Raw genomic sequence first — 22,315 nt, forward strand, 5'->3', positions numbered from 1 at the left:
TCCTATTTGACCCAGAAATTCCACATGAGATCTATGCACAGAAATACTCTCAGCATAGTTAAAAAGTTTTATGTAAGAGGATGTTCACTGCACTATTGTTCAAAATAGCAGTGGTTACAAAAAAAATGAGTAGATTTGTATGAACCAATATAAACATCCCTCCAAATCATATGTTAAGGCAAATAAGTAGGTTCCTGAATGATACATATGTGTCATAGTACCAGTTACTTTTAAATAGACTTATCTCCCAGATGGGCAGCTGGAACTCTGTTCTTCTCCAAACTCACCTAAAAGAGCTTCCTCTTACACAAAAACATTAGTGCGAAATGCAAACGTTATTAAAGATTTTACAAGAGATATGAAGGAGGTGCCTTCTACGGTAGAATACTTCGCTTGAAAACTTCCTGTCTCATCTAATACTTTGAAATTTCTTCTCAGTCTCAGAACATTGAGTGACATCTCATTCTCTCTTTTCCATTCTAACGCCCACCGTTTCCAATTCTGACCCTCACCCTCTGGCTCTGCCACCCAACCACCACCAACTCTCACTGCTATGGACTCAATGTTTGTATCCCACCAAAATTCATATGTTGCGTCTTAACCCCCAATGTGATGGTATTAGGAGGTAGGACCTCTAGGAAGTAATTAAGCTCTAAGGGTAGACCCTTTGTGAACTGGATTAGTGCCCTTAGAAGAGATAGGAGAGCTTGCATTCCATCTTTCTCCCTCATGTGAGGATGCAAGAAGATAGTCATCTGCAAACCAGGAAGAGGGCCCTCACTAGATACTAGATTTGCCAGCACCTCGATCTTACATTATCCAGCCTCCAGAACTGTGAGAAATAAAGGTTTGTTGTTTAAACCACCCAGCCCAAGGTATTTTGTTATAGCAGCTTAAACTGAAGACACTCACCATCTCATCTCTAATCTTCTATGTGCAAACCCATTACAAACTGTGACCTAAAGTATGTCAAAAGCATTGTAATAAAGAGAAAAATTGTGTTTTCCTCAGTCTACAAAATATCCTCCAGTTAGGATCATTGGCCTTCATACATATTGGTACATGTGGTAATAATTAACAAATACTTTGTACAAATAATGTGTACAGTTTTTACTATATTGAGGAAAGTCACTCCACTGGTGTGGGCACTGAAACCATGGCAGGCAGGAGAAGGTAGCTGTTGGGAAGGTTTGGAAGATGAGTTCCAAAACTGATTACCAGACATGCATGTATGATTTTAAAGTTATTTTCATAAGATATCTAATATAAAAGCAAGAAATATTGGAACCCCGGTATACTGTGATTGAAATGTAAATTAGCATATCCATTATAGAAAACAGTATGGAAGTTTCTGAAAAAGTTAAAAATAGGACTACCATAGCAGTTCCACTTCTGGGTACATCTTCAAAGAAAGTGAAATCAGTTTGTCAAAGAGACGCCTATACTTTCATGTTCATAGCGTAACAGCCAGGATATAAAAACAACCTAAGAGTCCATTGACAGATGAATGGATACAGAAAATGTGGTATATAGACACAATGGAATATTATTCAACCTTAAAAAAGAAAGAAATCCTGTCATTTTTGGCAACATTAATGAACATAGAGGACACTATGATAACTGAAAGAAGCCAGATACAGAAAGACAAATACTGCATGATCTCACTTACATGTAGAATCTAAAAAGGCCGAACATACAGAAGCAGAGAGTAGAACGGTGGATGCCAGGAACTAGGGGTAGAGGTAAAGGGGCAGGGGACGGGAGGAATGGGAGGATGTTGGTCAAGGGATACAAAGTTTCAGTTACACAGGATAAGTAAGTTCTAGAGATGTATACTACAGCAGGGGGTCCCCAACCCTGCTACAGCAGGGTTACCCAACCCCACAATAGCAGCCCATAGCCCGTTAGGAACCAGGCCACACAGCAGGAGGTGAGTGGCGGGCAAGTAAGTGAAGCTTCTTCTGTATTTACAGCCACTCCTCATCACTCACATTATCGCCTGAGCTCCACCTCCTGTCAGATCAGTGGTGGCATTAGATTCTCACAGGAGCGCGAATCCTATTGTGAACTGCGCACACAAGGGATCTAGGTTGCATGCTCCTTATGAGAATCTCATGCCTGATGATCTGTCACTGTCTCTCATCACCCCTAGATGGGACCATCTAGTTGCAGGAAAACAAGCTGAAGGATCCCACTGATTCTACATTATGGTGAGTTGTATAATTATTTCATTACATTTTACAATGTAATAATAGAAATAAAGTGCATAATAAATGTAATGCACTTGAATCATCCCAAAACCATTCCCCTGCCCAACACTGGTCCGTGGAAAAACTGTCTTCCATGAAACTGGTCCCTGGCATCAAGAAAGTTGGGGACCGCTGTAGTATAGCATTGTGGCTACATTTAGTAATAATGCATTGTATACTTGAAGATTGCTAAGAAAGTAGATCTTCATTTTATTTATTTATTTTAATTGACACATAAAAATTGTATCTATATGGTATATGACATGATGTTTAGTGAAATGGCTAAATCAAGCTAATTAACACATCCATTATTTCACACGCTTATCCTTTTTTTGTAGTGAGAACACTTAAAATTAACAGAGTAGATTTTGGATATTTTCACTACAAAAAAGATAACATGTGTGACTAATGAATATATTAATTGGGTGGTAATCATTTCACAATGTGTGTGTATATATATAAACATTACATTGTATACCATAAACATATGCAAATTTCACTCATCATTATGCTTCAATAAAGAAAAAATATAAGTAAAAAATATTGTTTTAAATTGTACATTGCTATCTCATCATCCACTTAAGAAAAAGAACAATTAAAATAGGGCAAGCAATTTGCCATTAGCTAAATAAACTTTGGATAATGATCTATATCTGTGGTTCCTTCTGTCAGACTCAAATCCTGCATGTCCCTCATAACGTGCGCAGCTCATTGTGAATGTGCTTCTAGCATACAAAGATAGGTGATTTTGTACGATATAGCAACACCTTAAATGAATGGGTAGTACCTTTCTGGCAGCATCACTCAAGAGTAACCTGATGCAAAAGCTAAAGGAAAGAGTGGCTGGGCTCTAACTGTTGAGTGAACATCACTCAGTCTCCAAGATGATATCTTTCCAGGAAATTTTCAAGAACTTTCTTTTTTACTATGTTAAACTTACACCATATGTTTTGGTTTTAGATTCTAATCCATGATATTTTTAGGGAGAAACTTGTTACTTTCTTTAAGGTCTAATAAAATTTATACCAGGCAAAGAGTGAACTGTATTGCCTTTTAAGTAGTTTGACTATGACCAAATAAATAATTCTGACTCCAAAATCTAACACACATACACACATAAACACACAAACACATGTATTACTCTATATTTTCTATTCTATTTTTTTGTTGTTTTTTTTTTAAGATGGAGTTTCGCTCTGTCACCAGGCTGGAGTAGCACAATCTTGGCTCACTGCAACCTCCACCTCCCGGTTTCAAGTGATTCTCCTGCCTCAGCCTCCTAAGTAAGTAGCTGGGACTACAGGCGTGCACCACCATACCTGGCTAATTTTTTTGTATTTTTAGTAGAGATGGCATTTCGCCATGTTGGCCAGGCTGATCTAGAACTCCTGACCTCAGGGGATCTGCCCACCTCGTCCTCCCAAAGTGCTGGGATTACAGGCATAAGCCACTACACCCAGCCTTCTATTCTATTTTTTAATGGCCAGTTATCACTCAGTAAATCGATTTCAAGACCTACAGAGCAGTCATGGCCCAGAATTTGAAAAAGACTTGATGAGACATTAAGGCCCAATGGAATTATTCCAGGAGAAGTTGTGACTAGATTTCCTCATAAGCCTCTAAAGTTTCATCCCTGGAAGGCTATGTAAACGGTCAGGAAAAAAGATCATTTATTTGAATAGACACACACCTGTCCCCTAGGAGCTTATTTGTGACTTCATCAGGGCAAAACCCCTCCATACTCACTTCTGTCATCAAGCAAGTAGTGCCAGCTCTAGGATCCAAGATGGTTCAGTACATCTAAACATGTATTCTACAGCAGGAGGCGGGAAGCACTGTACAACTTATCCACATTTTGCTTTACATTATATTTGACAGGGAACACAATGGAGAGTGAAGACTAATTGAACGGTTTCTGTCTCCTCTGGCTCTGAAACGCTGGTTCAATTGTGATTTAAAGAATCGAAGTGTATTTGAATCGAGATCAACCAGATTTTTTAGCCAGATCCTAAAATACAACTGTAATTCAGATCAAATGATTGTCAGAAAAAAATGAAGAAGAAAAAGTAACCCATTGAACCCACATAACTGGCAAGATGATGAAATAAATGAGTAACTAAATTTTCAAAATAAAAACCACCCCTTTAAAATTTTTCTATATATTGGCCAGGCGCTGTGACTCTCGCCTATAATCCCAGCATTTTGGGAGGCCGAGGCAGGCAGACTGCTTGAGGGCAGGAGTTCTGGACCAGCCTTGCCAATATGGTGAAACCCTGTCTCTATTGAAAATATAAAAATTTGCCAGGCATGGTGGCACATACCTGTAGTCTCAGCTACTTGGCAGGCTGAGACAGAAGAATCACTTGAACCTGGGAGGCAGAGATTGCAGTGAGCCAAGACTGTGCCACCGCACTCTAGCCTGAGTGACAGAGTGAGACTCTATTTCAAAGAATAAAAATAAATAAAATTTATCTATATGCTATCATCATCACAATGAAAAATAATATTCCATTTTTCAAGCAAGTCTGAATGTTAAAAAAGAACCAACCCCAAATAACTCAAATAAGTATAATAAAATATATATAATATACTCAAAAAAGAAAAGAATAATTAATTAATTTAAAGTAATAACCCTTGAGCATACTAAAAGATAAAGATCACACTGACTCTTAAGGTTTTTTTCTGATTTCTGTGGCATATCCTTACTTTTATGTTTCCCAACTAGCCGTTAATGATTATGATGGAAGAAGAGGTTGATCTTCTGTTTTTACATGATTCTTGGAGAATATTTCAGGTATTTTCATGTAACAATGCCAAATATACGCTAGGATCATAACACAGTAAGAAATACATTTGTCTAGTGCAGAAGGATTGAATGTGCTTTCCAGTTTGGAAATTATAGGCATCATTGTTTCTATGCTTCCCAAGACGTCATTATTACTTTTACATGATTTATGGCTTAAAGTATGAGAGATGGTGCAAAGATCCTGTGCCAAATTCCCATATGGCATATAACATGAGCCAAACTGTGAAAAACTCATAAATGTGGATAGATCAGTTTCATCAAAGAAAGAAGTAAGAGGGTTCCAGAGACTAAACAGGAACTAGCCAGACAATTTTTTACAGTCATATAATTCCAAAGCAGCAGTAATGAACACAGTCCTGCCCCAAATGTACAATGCTTGAGGTAAACATAAAGACGGTAAGGAAGAAATTAGGCAGAGATGATTTAAGACACTATAATCAACAGTTTATTCTTTGGTAAATCTGCCGTTTTCTTTCTCTTTTTGGACTAAAGTTGAAATTGCTATCATAATTTTTAAATGATTTCAAAAGAGATAAAATGAAGTCTTCGGAAGTATCCCATAAATATTATAATAATTATAATCCCCGTGGAGCATAATAACTGAAAAATATGAACAAATTATTTTTAAAAGATCATATACATGTTATTTAACAGTATGCTATAATACATCAACTAAAATCAATTAGCAAATATTTTGTATATCACAAAATGTTTTTACATGCATTTCTAAAATGTTGAATATCTTTGGACAAATTTCCCGAATTCAATTCAAGCATGATGTATTATCTACATGATACATTCTGAAACAAGAACTTGAGCAAAGGTAAAGTATAAGAAATGCAAACCAAAATCAACAGAAGAAACTAGGACATTATATTAATAACTTGAAGAGAAAGAGAAAAGTAGAGAGATCACACAGAAGAAAGGCAAATATTTAGTTGTTTTAGGCATGGTTAACACAGATAAAAGGATAAAAAGCTGGAGAAGTAGGCTGAGGTCATGATGTAGAGAACTCTGAATGACAGGTGAAGGTGTACATACTATTACATATGTAGGCACTGGCAATCTACTTTTAATATTAGAGTATGAGAGTGATACACCAGAGTGATGCTTTGGGATGATCTGCCTTGTAGGATGGATTGTAGCAGGAAGTGATAAGCCTAATTAGATGAGTATTAAAGGAATCCAGAGGAGAAATAATCAGGATGTTGGAATGGTAAAGGAAGGGATGACTGTGAAAGTGATGAGATAATGTAAAGGGTACAGTCTTTACATTTGGTTTCTAATTTTATAAAGGGACCAATGCTGAATAAAGAGACTAGGATAATGACATGCTTCTGTCATTAAGAGAAAGAGGAAACTCCAAAAGAGAAGCTATCTCGGGCAAAGAGAATGAAAAAACCATTCTGGGGCACACTGAATTCATTATGTCGAAAAGATGCCCAGTTATAAATGTGAGTCTGAAACTTGGGATTAAAGAAAATAAATCATTTGGAATTCATCAGTATGGTGTTGATAGCAGAAGTCATGGATGTAGTTGACATTTCTTAAGGAGAGAGAACACAGAAAAGGTTCACAGGCAAAGGATCCAGAATAACCTCCTGAGGGGAAAGGAAGTCAAAAATGTTCAGAGAAATTGGCAGAAGACCTAGCAGAGCATACAAGGATCCCAAGGATGAAGGGAATTTCAAAAAGCTAATGTAATAAAAAGCATCAAAGTTTATGGAAAGAAGGAAGAGAATAAAGACTTCGCAATTAGTAAATCCCATAAAATTAATCTAATAGCTTTGTTAAGAAAAACTAGGCACTCTGCTTATAAGGACAGTTTCAAAAGAGAATGAAAGACAGAAAGGAGGTTGTGAGGGTTTATGGCCCAGGTGGGTGATCTTCTCTAGTTGTTGCATTATATACAGTAGGCCCCAGATGTACAAAAGCTTCACCAAAAGATAAAAATCACATCAGCAAATTCATAAAAATAATAATATTAGTAAGCTTTTACCTTCTTATGATTCTTGTAAACATTTCTGTGGGCAAATCCCTTTCCACAAAGTTTGCATTTGTAAGGTTTGTCTTCACTGTGTATTACTTTGTGAGCACCCACTTGATCAAGCCTCTTGAAAGACTTATTACAAATCTCGCAATTATAGGGTCGTTTTTCTATTAAAAAAAATGAGTAGAGACAATCTCATATCTATATAAAGGTAAAGCATAAAAGAGAAAACACCCTTACCTTATATTACTTCTCATGGTAAGTAAACTAAAGCATGTCAAACAACTAAAAAACATCTACCATCCATATAATAGACACATAAATGTGTCTATTCCCAAATGAAACATGAGCTTGTTCTCTTACAGACGTATTTTGAATTTTTAAAGTAGCATAGATATAAAGAAAAGGTTTAAATTCAAGGAAGGAATCCTATTTCCAGATGAAAACCATGCTGATATGTGAGAGTTTAAATCAGGGTCAGGGCCCCGAATGCAGAAAGTGACCTGACAGGGATGTAGGTAAAGAACAGAGCTGCCTCCCCCTGGGGCCACAGAGGCCTCATGGAGACAGAGGTTCCAATGCTCAGCAGGAACCAGACATTTAGATTGGTATGTAGAATTAATATTTATGCAATATCCATATAACATTGACACCTAAATAAAAAATATACAATATGAATCAAGTAAAGCATACCTAAAAGATAATAGGTTTTGATCTGATTTTAATTTACTAAAATATTCATATGTATCAACAATGTGCATATTCAAAAACATTCTGACTTCAATCGCCTCAAATTACAGATATTTTAAACACCAGAGACTCCACAAAGTAAAAATTATTTTCGGAGCTGAATTTTTAAATTTGCATTAGTAAAACAGACCTATTCCTAAGACTTGCTTAAATGAAACTACCGCTTTAAAAACTTACATACTCAAAATGTATTTATAGATTTCTTACTAACATTTATCAGTAATTAGCTAGAATGTAAAAGTATCTAGAAATACAAGAATTAAAATTTTTGTGTATCTACTAAATGTAAGACACTATGCTAGCACAGTACCTAAATGATCTCATTTAATCTTCACAGCTACTATGAAAGGTAGGCATCAGTATCCCATTTCACAAACGAAGAATAAAGAAACTGAGGCTCAAGGAGGACTAAGTGACAAATTACATGGTGATTCTGAAGATCTTCAATATCATCTACTCTAAGCACCTTTGCTCTGTAAATAAACTGAGGTCTAGAGTATTAAGTAACCTGTTCAGAATCACATGACTAGTAAATGTCCAAAGTCGAATTTATAGCTAAGGCCCCTGATTACCAATCTTATAGTTTATAAAAGTGACAATGTAATTCTTTTGTAATGATATCACTATTAACAAAAAAAGTATATAGTTTACCTGAGTGGGTGATCATATGACGTTTTAGCTGATTAGCTGAAATAAATTTCTTCATACATTCTTGACAATCAAATATCTCATGAATCTGCAAAAGGTTAAATAGACAGTTAAATCAACTGTCAAAGCCTAGTAAATTACACAGCTCTCAAGCAAAAGTGTAAACATGTGAACAGCTGCTACTGCAATACCCAAACTATATATTATAGTCCAGCTCTAATTAGTTCACACTAACCTATATACACTGAAAATGCAATGGACATAAGTTAGCTAATAAAAAATGTCATTTGAGACATAATATTCATAGTCCTTAAAAGTGTAATACAGCTGTCCTATTTAGTACATATTAAATTTATACTCTGTAAAAAAATTATACCTAATATATAATAACTCTTCTGTTATGCACAAATTTAGACTTGGAAATATGTAGCATGCAGTTAATAATATTCCCTTTACAGGCTGGGCGCGGTGGCTCAAGCCTGTAATCCCAGCACTTTGGGAGGCCGAGACGGGCGGATCACGAGGTCAGGAGATCGAGACCATCCTGGCTAACACGGTGAAACCCCGTCTCTACTAAAAAAAATACAAAAAATTAGCCGGGCGAGATGGCGGGCGCCTGTAGTCCCAGCTACTCGGGAGGCTGAGGCGAGAGAATGGCGTAAACCCGGGAGGCGGAGCTTGCAGTGAGCTGAGATCCGGCCACTGCACTCCAGCCTGGGAGACAGAGCGAGACTCTGTCTCAACAACAACAACAACAAAAAAAATAATATTCCCTTTACAGTAGCCAACAATATTTTAAACTTAAATGTACATAGTACAGAGCGCAACATTAATTACAGTAAAAGATCAGAAGATACAGGATTCTGAAAAGCATTTAGTATACAATAAAAGTTTCACATGAGCCAGATGCAGTGGCTCACATTTGTAATCACAGCACTTTGGAAGGCCAAGGCAAGAGGACTGCTTGAGCCCAGGAGTTCGAGACCAGCCTGGACAACAAAGTGAGACCTCGTCCCTACAAAAAAAAATTTTTTAAATAGCCAGGTGTGGTGGCATATGTCTGTGGTCCCAGCTACACAGGAGGCTGAAGTAGGATGATTGTTTGAACCTGGGAAGTTCAGACTTCAGTGAACTGTGTTCATACTATTGCATTTCAGCGTGAGTGACAGAGTGAGACTCTGTCTCAAAAAAAAAAAAAAGTCTCACATGATAGGAGGACCACAGTTTTTAAAATGAGGAAATCTAGTCAAAGGATCCAAAGTAGCAGACATGCAGGATGAATAACTCTAAAGATCTAATGTTACAATTGATAATAGCGTATTATATTCTGGATTTTTGCTAAGTGAGTAGATTATAGTTGCTCTTGCCACAGGAGGTAAAATGGGTAACTATGTGAGATAATGCATGCATTAATTTATTTCACTAAAATAATCATTTTAACTATATATGTATCTCATGACATTATGTTGTATAACTTAAATATACAGAATAAAATATATTTTAAAAACACAATAAGGGGGGATATAACTTTTGTAAACAATTGGCTAATATAAATATTAAAATTGAATATTAAATTAGCTATTTCCCTCCCAGACACTAACACAGAGAAACTGGATAGGTGGTATGAAAAGTAGAAGTCTAGTTTTTCAGAAACAATATATTAAATTCTAAAAGAAATATATTACATATCATATCAGATTAGAAATGTTGATCATCCCAGTGAACAGCAGCATCACACTATGTTGTTGAACACTCAGAAATGGTTGTGGTGAAGTCATGTTTTTGTTTGAACCTCATTAAAGGCCCAGCTCACAATACTAAACCCCAGAGAAGTAAAGGCCCTTGTGCAAGAAGCCAAGACAGTATCCCTGCAGAATAACTAGGAACAACAGTGCAGAGTGAAAGATCTAGGCAAAAGTCCCTGAACTGGTACAGCACATGAGTAATGAGTGGAGGACTCAGCTGGCCCCTGATAAATGGTTCTCTTGATCTAAATGGCCATAGAAGGCCTCAAGGCAGGGAAACAGATGCTGGGGCAAGGCTGACAGATCCCAGGCCTGCAGCCCACGGCTTAATTCAATGCCCAAGCACGTGGCAGGTCGAAGGCTGCCAACCGGCCTCTGCTTCTGTCAGGTCTGACTCTTGGTGAGTCATTAAATTCAGTTATGTAAAGCAGGGGAAAAGTAGAGAAACAAGGCACAAGCCAAAATATGCCATTCCACAAGAGTCTGACTTATCTCTCCTACTTAGATGCAATGGCATCTATGAGGGGATATCTGGAATCCAAAGAGTTCCTTTAGAAAGCACGTGGGATCTGTATGACTGCCTGCACAAGCGTTTGCAATGCTAGTGCCCCACAGCACACAAGAAAAATTTCCAGCCTGAGGCATGTTAAAGGCAGCATCTTCTTTTGTCAAAGACTTTCACAGTGGCTTCAGTTAAACACCTATGTTTGAGGACCAATGATATGATTTATAATGTTTATTTAAAGACAGTAAAAGCAGATTTATATTCTTAAACTCTGTTTCTGTAATATATAATATATAATTTTATAATGACAAGATACTCTAAAGAGATGTCATACCTTCTGAGTCATATATAAATGAAGTTTTGTTTTCATTTTTAATGTTAAATTTCTATTGATATATAAAATTATAAAAATTATTCATCCATATATAAAAGGGAAATTGTTAAATGAAACACTGTTCATTTGTTTCATTTTTAAGTGAAATATTGTTCACTTCTTAATTCTCACGGCTTCAACATGAAACATTTTTCAAGGTTGAATTGAACTGATATTCCCAAAATTATAAAGGGAACATCTACTATACATTAAAGCATTTTTGCATTGACTATCTCATTTACAGTGAAAAATTCAAGCCAAAGTTATTTTCAAAATTCCTTAAAATGCTTAATAAAAAGATCATATTTAAAGTGAAAATGACAAGTAATACTATTTAATTATGCCAGATGCTAAATAAAGTATATTTTTATGAGATTTTATAAAATTTACAGTGTACCAATTTGGAGGGTAATATTTTAAAATTTGAACTCCAAAATTATTTTCAAGAAGAATCATAATATACCTTATCATTATATGAGATAATATATAGTAATTTAAGATAATAGACCATACTATAATTTAGCATTGTCATAAAGCATCATCTACTGGCAAGGTGAAATACTGCGACCAAACTCTATGAGACATTAGACACTCTCAACTATAAGAAAAGTTGCAACTGAAGTCAATAAAAGTTGCCTATGGATTCGGAAAAGGTGAATAGTGAAGGACTATGGCTGAAATGGAGGAAGGGCTGCACTGAGCTAGCAAATTATTAACATTCTGCAAAGACCACTCAGGAGCCATGAGTTCTAGTTTCTGTATTCCATTACCATCACATAGGCGTTTCTGATGCCTGATGATCTGTCACCATCTCCCATCACCCCCAGACCATCTAGTTACAAGAGAACAGGCTCAGGGCTCTCACTGATTCTATATTATGCTGAGTTATATAATTATTTCATTAAACATTATAATGTAATAATAATAGAAATAAAGTACACAATAAATGTAATGTGCTTGAATCATCCTAAAACCACCTCTCCCCACCCCCTGGTCCTTGGAAAACTTGTCTTCCAGGAAAGTGGTCCCTAGTACTAAGAAGGTTGGGAACCATTGCTCTATTTGGTAAAATAGCTTAAATTTCAACCTCTAAGATTTAAATGGCTCAGAAAAAATAAATCATAGAATTATAAAAGAGGATGCTTAGAAGATATCTATTCCAGCAGACTTAATTGTTTTGTCTCTTCAAAAGATGAACTGCTTCAGCCATAAGGGTTCTGCTTCAGAAGCCATAAGGGTGATGGGGAAGGAGGAAAAAAGACCTATAAAAGGGTCCTCTGGATTGGCATTCTGTGCAAAACTTCTTTTAAAAGCAGTCTCAGTGCCCATTTTAGCAGCATTGAAATTGGAATGTAACAAAGAAGATTAGCATGGCCTCTGCACAAGGAGGACACACAAATTCATAAAGCATTCCATATCTCTAAACAACCTAATAAGACTGCCACTTGAAAACTGAAAACCAAAGAAATGTAGTTTCATGGTACATAGAGAACAAACAAACAAGAGAATACTGATCAATTCAGTGTCCCGTTTTACAAATGGGAGAAGAAAGGCCTAATGTTACATGGAAGGTTGGTAACAGAAAAAGAAACCCACTACCCCGATTCCTGCTCTGGTGCTTGTCCTATTATTTCTCCTTAAGGATCAAAATCACTAAACATACAAGATACAACCTTAGACATACCAACACAATAATTTAGCTACCTCACATGTTATAAGTTAAATCCACAGCACATGGTTGGAGCTACTGGATTAAAAATCATATAAATTTTAAGTCCTGTCAAATTACTTTGTAATATATCTATATATAAACAGAGATAAAAATTCATTTTACAAACCATAACAAAAGTAAAATTTTATTTTCACGAATACCATCTCCTTCCCTTTTGTAAAAACTAAAAGAAAATATCTTATGCTCATAGCTATGCTAAAAGAAACAATATGTGAAATTAAGAAAAATCATTTACATCTTTGTTATAATAATAAAATATAGTATGCATATATTGGACCTTGTCATGGCAAGAGCAAAAATTAAAACTACATTTGAATTCTATTTTATTATATATTCTATTAAACAGTTGCTAATGTTGTTAGAGTTAATAATTGCCATTGATTTTTCAGATTATCTTTTCACATCAAAATAATAACTTAACTTTTATACTTACTATAAAACATTAAAATTGTTAAAGATAGATATTAAACTGTGATGAATCTTTATCTTACTGACCTTTCTATGTTCCTGTAGGCTTGATGCTGAAGAACACTTTTTATTGCACACTGAACATATAAGCTTTTTCTTAGGATCTCCTAAAATAGAAATAAAATACCATCATGATTTAAATGAGACTATTAAGAGGAACAACAAAGAGTGTTTTGAGGTGATATGTAAGTTCATCTTCATAATTTAGAATTCTAAACTATTCAGTGTTGTAGATATATCCATTAAACTTAAAGAGTAAGTTATATTTTAAATCTTCTTTTTAATTATTTTTTAAGTAGAGAAAAGACATACAAATTTACTTAACATGTATATAGGGGAGCCTTCAGAATAAAGACCCAAGCTCCCAAGAAAATGCAGGAGCTTATATACCTTTTCATAATTTTTATTATTATGGGTACATGATAGTCGTATGTATTTTTAGGGTACATGTGATGTTTCAATAGAGGCATGCAATGTGTAATAATTACATCAGGGTAATTGGGGTATCCATCGTCTCAAGCATCTATCATTTCTTTGTGTTAGAAACATCCCTTCTGTTTTTTCTTTTTAATTCTTTTATTTTTAAATATACAATATATTCTGTTCTTTTATTTTTAAATATACAATAAGTTATGTTGACTATAGTCACCCTGTTGTGCTATCAAATAATGTATTGTATTTATTCTAACTATATTTTTACACCTATTAACTATCCCCATTTTATTCACCCCTTCCCTGCTACCCTTCCCAAACTCTGGTAACCACCATTCTATTCTCTATCTTCATGAGTTTAATAGTTTTAATTTTAGCTTCCATATATAAGTTAGCACATGTGAAATTTGTGCAGCTGTGTCTGGCTTACTTCACTTAAGAAAATTACCTTTACCGATTCTCTCATTGATGGACACTTAGGTTGATTCCAAATCTTGGCTACTGTGAATAGTGCTGCAATAAACATGGGAGTGCAGATATCTCTTTGATATACCGATTTCCTTTCATTGGGGTATATATCTAGCAGTGGAATGGCTCGCTCTATCTTCAGTCTTTTGAGTAACCACCACACCATCGTCCACAGAGGCTGTACTAATTTGCATTCCCACCAACAGCGTACAAGCATTCCCCTTTCTCCACATCCCCTCCAGCATTCGTTATTGCCTGTCTTTTGGATAAAAGCCATTTTAACTAGGGTGAGATGGTATCTCACTATAGTTTTGATTTACACTTTTTTCTGATGATTAATGTTGTTGAACATTTTTTCATATACCTGTAGTCCATCTGTATGTCTTCTTTTGAAAAATGTCTATTCAGATCTTTTGTCCATTTTTAATTAGATTATTTGATTTTTCCTATTGAGTTGTTTGAGCACCTTATATATTCTGCTTATTAATCACTTGTCAGATGGGTAGTTCGCAAATATGCTCTCCCATTCTGCGTAAAAGCTTTCTTTTTAAATTTGAGACATCTTCATAGTTTCATATACCATTTTCTACATATATAAAACTGGCTTTTCACTTTTCCATGTACTAATACTGTATATTAGTAAAAGAGAAAATTATATATCCACAAGGAATTCAAATCAAAATTAAAATTAATCAAATGTTTGTAAAAGAAAAAACTAAATTTATTAATCCATAAATTGTATTAATTCTTCTATATTTCAACATAATATTTTATTTAATCAGCTGAGTTTTTAAGATAGAATTTATAGACTATTCTTTCCAGCACTAGGGTCCTATAAAATATTTAAGTATATGCTTTTCAAATTAATGTTAAGAAATAAAGTACAATAAAACAATATATTGGCAATTCATACTATTACTCAAAGCCTAATTCTGTCTTCTTATGTAGTGATTATGTTTATATTAGCTCATTTCATATTTCAAATTTCACAGTTGTTATAGAAATGAAGAGGCAATCAAACATTATTAAATGTGATATAATAAGAATATCAAATGCACCACAATGAATAACCATAAAATGTGTTTTCAACTTTTAATTGGTTGATTTCAAATATACAAAAAGTAAGCATATAGTATAATGAATCACCATCTATCCATCACCTGGCCCCAGCAATGACTCACCATGACCATTCCTGCCCCAACCTCAACCCTATCCACTCCCCTACTTCTCTATATTTTGAAGCAAATCTAAAACAAGTAAGCTCAATATTACAAAATGATTTCTTTTTTTATAGGACTGCATTTATGAAAGAGAAATACACTTTTAAATGGCAAATAGGAATTTTTGTCTTATTATTCAAGATGCCTATTCCATTTAATGTGTTGCTTTTAGTAGGCTATGACAGCCAAGAAAATGCTTCTTAGTGATTGAAAAGTAACACGGCTACTAAAGGAGAAAATTCTCCCAGGCAAAATGAATATCTGATAGCATATATTTGGTCATCAATTTCCTAAACACCATTAGAAGAGTCACCATTCAGAAAGAATATTCCCTCTTTTCCAGCTCCTACTCATTAGGATGGTCCATCTTCCACCAACAATCTTTATTGCCCTGTCCTAGCCCTCATAGCAACTGCTCTTTGATACTAGGCCCTACTCCTTCCCATTGGGTGGGTCTGAGAAGGAGAGAGGAAAGAAGGAAACAGATTTCTACACCCACCACTCTCACTTTACCCCTGCACTGCTGACACAGCTCTGCTGCCAGGTATCAAGGGGAATACATCAAACCCTCATCCCCACTCTTCAATCTTCTCTCTCATTTTCATGGCTTCTCCTCTACTTCGCCCTAGAAGAATCCTAGCTCCTCTGAGAAGACACACAGGAAAAATGTATGACTATTCATCTGAGAATGTAAATAAATGTTATCTCCCATAAATGCAAAGTCCCTTTGTCAGCAACCATGGAATCTAAGCAAAAGAGAAAGATGGGAAGTGATGAGGAGCTTGGCCCCCTCACTCTCTCTTTCCTCTTAAGTAACTGTGAGGAGCCTCATCACTCTACCAGCTCCCCTGGGCTCATGGATAACAGCACCTGCAAAGCCCTAATTAGATGTTATACCATCTTAACTTCCCTGTTGAGGTAAATCTGATATTTGACTTTCAGATTGAAACTTTCAAAAACATTTAGGAACACATTACTTACATCAGTAGGCCATGTGAGGAAATTAATACAACTGTACTGAATACACAATCACTTAAATACTCAAGTTTCAACACACTCTGAGCTAAGTATGCTTCTAGGAGCTGGTCTGAGAACCTATCTACCACATGTTACGGTTGCTATGGAAAAATGTGATCCATATTAAAAAAATCAGCTTCTCTCTAATCATCATTCTCAATTCATATCAACTTAACAAAAAAAATTTGCCATCAAAGATCTCTTTCTTTGAGTGCCTTGTCTTTCTATAATAAAGGATTCTACAAGCGTGTATATGAGAGCTTCTTTGTTTACTATCTCCAATAGGGAATATTCTTTCCTCAAATGCCTGTGTAGCCCATAGAGGAAAGGGGAGAAGCAAGAGACATACTATGAATGAGAGAATAACATCATGTACCAACCCCAGTGAAATACATGGCATAGTAACCGTTAGCTAAAACATAGCAAGATTTTACACTTTATATGGTCAACAAATAAAAAAATATATAAAACAAGATTTCCTTTTATGAATTATTTCCTACAAAATCACCACAAATTTCTAGAATTAGTAATATTACAATATGCAAGGTCAACTACAAGAAGCCCCAAAGAAATTGTGCTTATAGCACAGCCTGAAGACCACATGCCCAGTAAGAATGCAAGTTTCCAGAGTTTCGTATGCATCTGGTTTTTCACTTAGTTCAGCAAACTTAAACTTTAAAACTGACATGAAAGTTCTATTACAATTTATTGCAGACATAGATGAAGAAAATTAAGGATAGCATTTTAACTAGAACAGCACTGAAAATCAAAATCTATGAAGGCAAGTCTATCAAAAAGTTATGCTTGCCTTTTGCAATCATAGGGAATATCCCAGTATACTGAATTCAGAAAAAATGTCATCTTCCCTAAGTCAGCCATGTATTCTTCAAAAGGAAAGAAAGAAACCAGAACACTGTAAAAGCCTAGTGACAGGCACCAAGCTGGAGGTGCATTTCACAAGGCCCTACTTCCACCACACAGAGCTTTCACCATAGGCTGCACTTAATATGTAGCCCAAACCAATGATGGAAAGTTGCAGCTAGCAGTTGTTCGTGCCAGCCTCCATAACTGTATTATTATTAAAGTGAATACTTTTTGGACAATGAACAAATATAGGATACAGATGCTGGGTGCAGATTATCACCTTCTCCTGAATATAAAAATAAACAACTGAAGGGAGAAAAGAAATCCACTTTCCCCAACATCCAGAGACACATAGCTACCCACTTCCCAGAAGTCAAGGCAAAAATAAACACATGAACAAAGAATATGAATAGAAGAACACACAGGGTTTCATAAATCTCAACCTCCTTTAAGGAGGACGTCTACGGAGGTAAAAAGACAAGAAGTAAAAAGTTAACTGGGACAATACAGCCATCTGTTCAACTCACTGCAATAGATTTAATCCCTAAGCCAAAATATATTTACTGACAGTATACCATGTGCTAAGCAGATACACCTAAAAGACAGTCAAATTTTATATTTGTTTTACTGTTTAGCTATTAGATGAAATTCAAATAATATTTGTTTTCTTAATCCATACATACTCAATTCCAATGTCAAAATGTCTTAGCAATTTTCTCTAACTTAGGAGAACTGTAAGTATTTTCACAAGTTGGATTTTACTGTAAAAATAATAAGGCAGAAGGACATCACTTAATAATTACAAATTTTAACAATTTATAAAAGAAATGTCATATGCCGAAACATTTAAAATTGTTACTTAAAAATATTAATTCTTAATGCACCTGACTACCCAAACATAACTAGACTCTAACTAAGGCTTACAGTTACAATTAATTCAGAAATGGAAAAAAGAATAAATGCTGCTAAATTCAACTTGAGAAAGAAATAGTGTTCAGTGAAAGAAAAAACTCCACTGCCAGCGCTCCACATCTGTGTGAAACACAATGGAAAAGCCAGCTCTCTCCTCAAGAGTGAGAATTAAAAACAGATCGCTGCAGCCTGGGGAAAGGAAGCCCCTTTGGAAACGACCCTCCAATGACTCCTCACCAGTGTGGACATTTTCCTGGTGTCTTTTCAGGGCATCCTTGCTCTTCAGCCTCTTTCCACAGCTGTCAGCCTTGCACACAAACCTGGCATCCCCCCGGCAAGTCTCCTGGTGCTGCTCAAAACTACAAGACAACCAGCAAAGCGGAACAGGGAGAAGAAATGGTGAAGACATACCTACAAAACTCTAACATCAGCAAGATTTTGTAATACATGCTCCCTAGTAGAGTTTTGGGGTCATTCCATGCATTACCTATGCAGGTAGGAAGAAAAGCATTTAAATTCTGTAGGTATGTGAAACTGAATTACTAAGAAGCATGAAAGTGTGCATGCAAAAAATGACCCACAATTATATAACAGCCATTTCATAACTCAGACACAAAACCTCGATGCTGAACTGAAGGAAGAATTGCAAACAGAGCACTGAAAACTTCGCGAAGACTCCTTCAGACTGCTTTTCGCTGTGCACTGAAGAACACTAAAGGGAAATAGGAAAAAGAGAAAGAAAAAAAAAAACAAAAACTGGAACTCTAAGACAAAAATGAAACTATGCTAACTCTGAAAAAAGTCACGTTCGTGATCCTTTTTTTCATTCTGTCTTCTGCCTTTTTAAATTTTTAGTAGTACCTTATTTAACTCTAAGCTCCTGCTCAGCAGGGTGTCTTTTGTATAAAAATATAATACAAAATGCAATAAAAGCAAACTAGAATGAAACTTAACATCTATTTATTTAAAAGCATATAGCCCTTGCTTGTTTTCTTAAGAATATACAATAGAACTTCTAAATATGTAGTATCCTGCTATTATAAAAGTTCTGATACTCTGAACATTTAGTAAGTTTTAAGCACAATTTTTCATCTCAATTTTTATAAGCAAAAGTTGATGCATATAATATTTATAGTCTTAGTATGAAATGTAGCATATTTCAGAATTTTAGTTCAATGAAACACAAAAATGTAACATTAAAGCCTATGTTAAAGATTTCCTGCTCATAAGTAAGGTGACATTCTGTTAAAATGAGAAGCTAAGGTTGGAGAAAGGAAGTCAATGGCAGGATGGCAGCACATAAGATAAGAGAAAAAGACATATGTTGATGAGATGGGACAATGTATATTACTTTCATATTGGAAGTCATTGGCTTCAACAAAATGATAGTCTACAGTTGTATCCAACATGTCAACATGCTTTTAAATTACTTAAATTCAATTATCTGATTAAAATTAAAAACTTTAATGAGTAAAAAAATGTAAAACTTTACAAATGCATGTACCTACTTTCTCACTTTTAATAATTTCTGATCCTGTAAAATATTTAAATAAAGATAATTTTATGTTGTTCATATAAATTGTTAAAATAAAAAAGGGTACAGAGCTATGTATGGGATCATCTAATTCATCATACTGTTATATCTGGGACCTATGCATCTTTAAATTATTCCTCCAAAGTTGCTCTCAAACAAACAGTGCTTCCCAAAATGTCCAGGAATTCTTTATACTTTGAACTCTCCCCATTTCTTAAACTTTTATTTTAACAGATTCCAGAAGCAATATAAAATGTAGACAACTAAAAGTCTGTTACCTTGAAGGAGTAACTAAATTAGGCATATCTGAATTTCAGATTAAACCAGTAAGTTTGATACGTAATGGCAAATTATTAAATGGACAAAATTAATTACCATAAACAGTGTTTATGTGTTAAAATTCGTAATTTGAATATTTCAAAAATCAACATACTATACCAAGAAAAGATGAGTTAATGACAATATCAATGTGAAATGCTTAATCTCTCACTCACACATAAACATGCGCGTGCACGCGTGCATACAAACACACACACACAGGTTAAAAACTATAAGTTAAGCCAAGTGGAATAAACTGTGTTAGTTTATAATTTTAAAGATATTCTTTAATATACGCACTGTCTTTGCAAAGCCTGCTTAACTGGGAATTTCTTCCCACAGTTCTTGCACTTAAATTCTTTCTCCTCTGTGGGTTTCTGATGCAATGTCTGAAGATGCTCAGCAAGAATATCCTCACTGGTAAAACTCGATTCACATTGAGGACAAGCATAGTCCTCTTTACAGCCAAGGTGATCTGCACATTTACAAGGAAGCATATTCATGAGACAAAAATTCAGAGCCAAGAAATGCTAAGTTTTGCTCTCATTTTAAATTAATTAATTCATTGTGCGTAAGGATATTATATGAGTAAATTCTTATTATCACTACAAATATTAATAGTATTGGCCACAAAAAACATAATAGCAAGTGTTACTAGAGAGAAATACATTATTTTCAAAATCACTTGTCTTTCAGCAAATTAATACAAAGTCAAATTCCTTATGTAATTCATCCTATAATGTTAACTTTTCATATCAAAATGTTAAATTAGAAAACAAAAGCTATTCCTGAAATTGGTCATTTTTAGCTCATTTTTACCTTCACAAGGAGAAAAATCCAACTGAGGCAAACTATATTGAATTACCAAGGGGAATCTCACATACGTGTGAAAAAAGACCAAGCTCATAAAAACAGTGCTGATTAAGCTAGTAGAGTGGGTCAGGCTACACGGTCCCATATAGACTGGTGCAGGTCTGACCAAATTTCTCAGTGTGCTATTTAAGTAACACATTTGTTTCTGATTATGAAATAAAATTAGATTTAGAAAATGTAGAAAATAAAAAGCACCAATAATCCCATCATGAAGAAACAACTGTCATAATATTACTGGCAAGCCTGACTTGCCGTTAGTGCATACATATTCTATGTGCAGTCTAAGAAGAGGTAAATTTAGGATCATACTTTATACACAATTTTATATGTTTCCCCACTTAACATCTTCTCAAGTCAAATGTTGGCGTTTTTTTAAACTTAAAGTACCACAATTTATTTAACCAAACTCTTCATTGTTAGACATTTGGCTGGCTTCTTTGTTTCTTTTGCTGAGTTTGATTTTGTTTTGTTTCTTTGCTTTTCTAAATAAAACTAAGAATTCTAAAATAAAAATAGCCACAATACAAGTGCTTGGTTCATACGATTCTGTTTAACTTTCTGTTGATTCTTTTTACAAAGATAATGAAAACTGGTACTTTAATAACTAAAGCAGAAATCAGGGCAGTAATAGGTAAGTAGACAACTTATTTTTAAATTAAAATAATGGACAAAATAACTTGCCCTGAGGACAACAGAGAAAAAATAAAATACGAAAACAAAGAAAACACAGAATAATATAGAAATAATTCCCATCACCCAAAATACGATATTCCAAATAGCATAATGCATATAAGCCTATCCTTATCTTCCCTTAAATAATTCAACTAAAATAAAGAAACAGAAGCATTAGCTGGCAATGGTGACAGAATGTTCAAACTTTCTCAGCCAATAATATGCAGGTAGAACAGAAAAAGTACAGGAAAAGCATACTACCACTTTGACTAATGAAACCAGTATCACTTCTGAAGTGGCTTTGCTCCACAAAATGCAAAAGTACCGTATAGTAAGTATCAGCCTGCTATGGTCTGAATGTTCATAAATCCCCAAAATTCATATGTTGAAACTTAAACCCCAATGGAATTGTATTAAGAGGTGGGGCCTTTAGGAGGTGATTAGGTTATGAGCACCCTGTCCTCATGGATGGGCTTAATGCCCTTGTAAAAGAAGCCCAAGAGAGCTTGTTTGTCCCTTCTGTCACATGAGGACATAGCTGGAAGGTGCTATCTAATTAGAAATGAGCCCTCCCCAGACACCAAATCTGCTGGCACCTTGACAGACTTCCTAGGCTCCAGAAATGTGAGCAATAAATTTCTGCTGCTTACCAAGTATCTAGTCTAAAGTATTTTGTTATAACAGCCTGAAAGGATTAAGATGAGGCCTATTACAAAATGTGAATACCTACAGCATCATT

At 35.0% G+C, this 22,315-nt stretch overlaps 1 protein-coding gene and 1 non-coding gene across 3 annotated transcripts in view; one reads left to right on the forward strand and one right to left on the reverse strand.

Annotated features, from left to right (window-relative positions):
- PRDM5 (PR/SET domain 5) overlaps window positions 1-22,315 on the reverse strand; it is a 225,757-nt gene that overhangs the window by 96,495 nt on the left and 106,947 nt on the right. For both annotated transcript variants that reach the window (XM_033215138.1, XM_033215139.1), the window contains exons 5-9: window positions 20,332-20,506; window positions 18,417-18,538; window positions 13,294-13,373; window positions 8,447-8,531; window positions 7,055-7,212 (exon numbers count right to left, since the gene is read on the reverse strand). In XM_033215138.1, the coding sequence (XP_033071029.1) occupies window positions 7,055-7,212; window positions 8,447-8,531; window positions 13,294-13,373; window positions 18,417-18,538; window positions 20,332-20,506 (620 nt within the window). The remainder of the gene's footprint in view (window positions 1-7,054; window positions 7,213-8,446; window positions 8,532-13,293; window positions 13,374-18,416; window positions 18,539-20,331; window positions 20,507-22,315) is intronic.
- On the forward strand, window positions 12,384-12,488 carry LOC117086460. The gene has a single exon (XR_004438370.1). It is a non-coding gene; the product is annotated as a U6 spliceosomal RNA (small nuclear RNA).

The sequence above is a fragment of the Trachypithecus francoisi genome, unplaced genomic scaffold (genome assembly GCF_009764315.1).
Source record: "Trachypithecus francoisi isolate TF-2019V2 unplaced genomic scaffold, Tfra_2.0 Lachesis_group1, whole genome shotgun sequence".
In the NCBI taxonomy this organism is placed as follows: Eukaryota; Metazoa; Chordata; class Mammalia; order Primates; family Cercopithecidae; genus Trachypithecus; species Trachypithecus francoisi.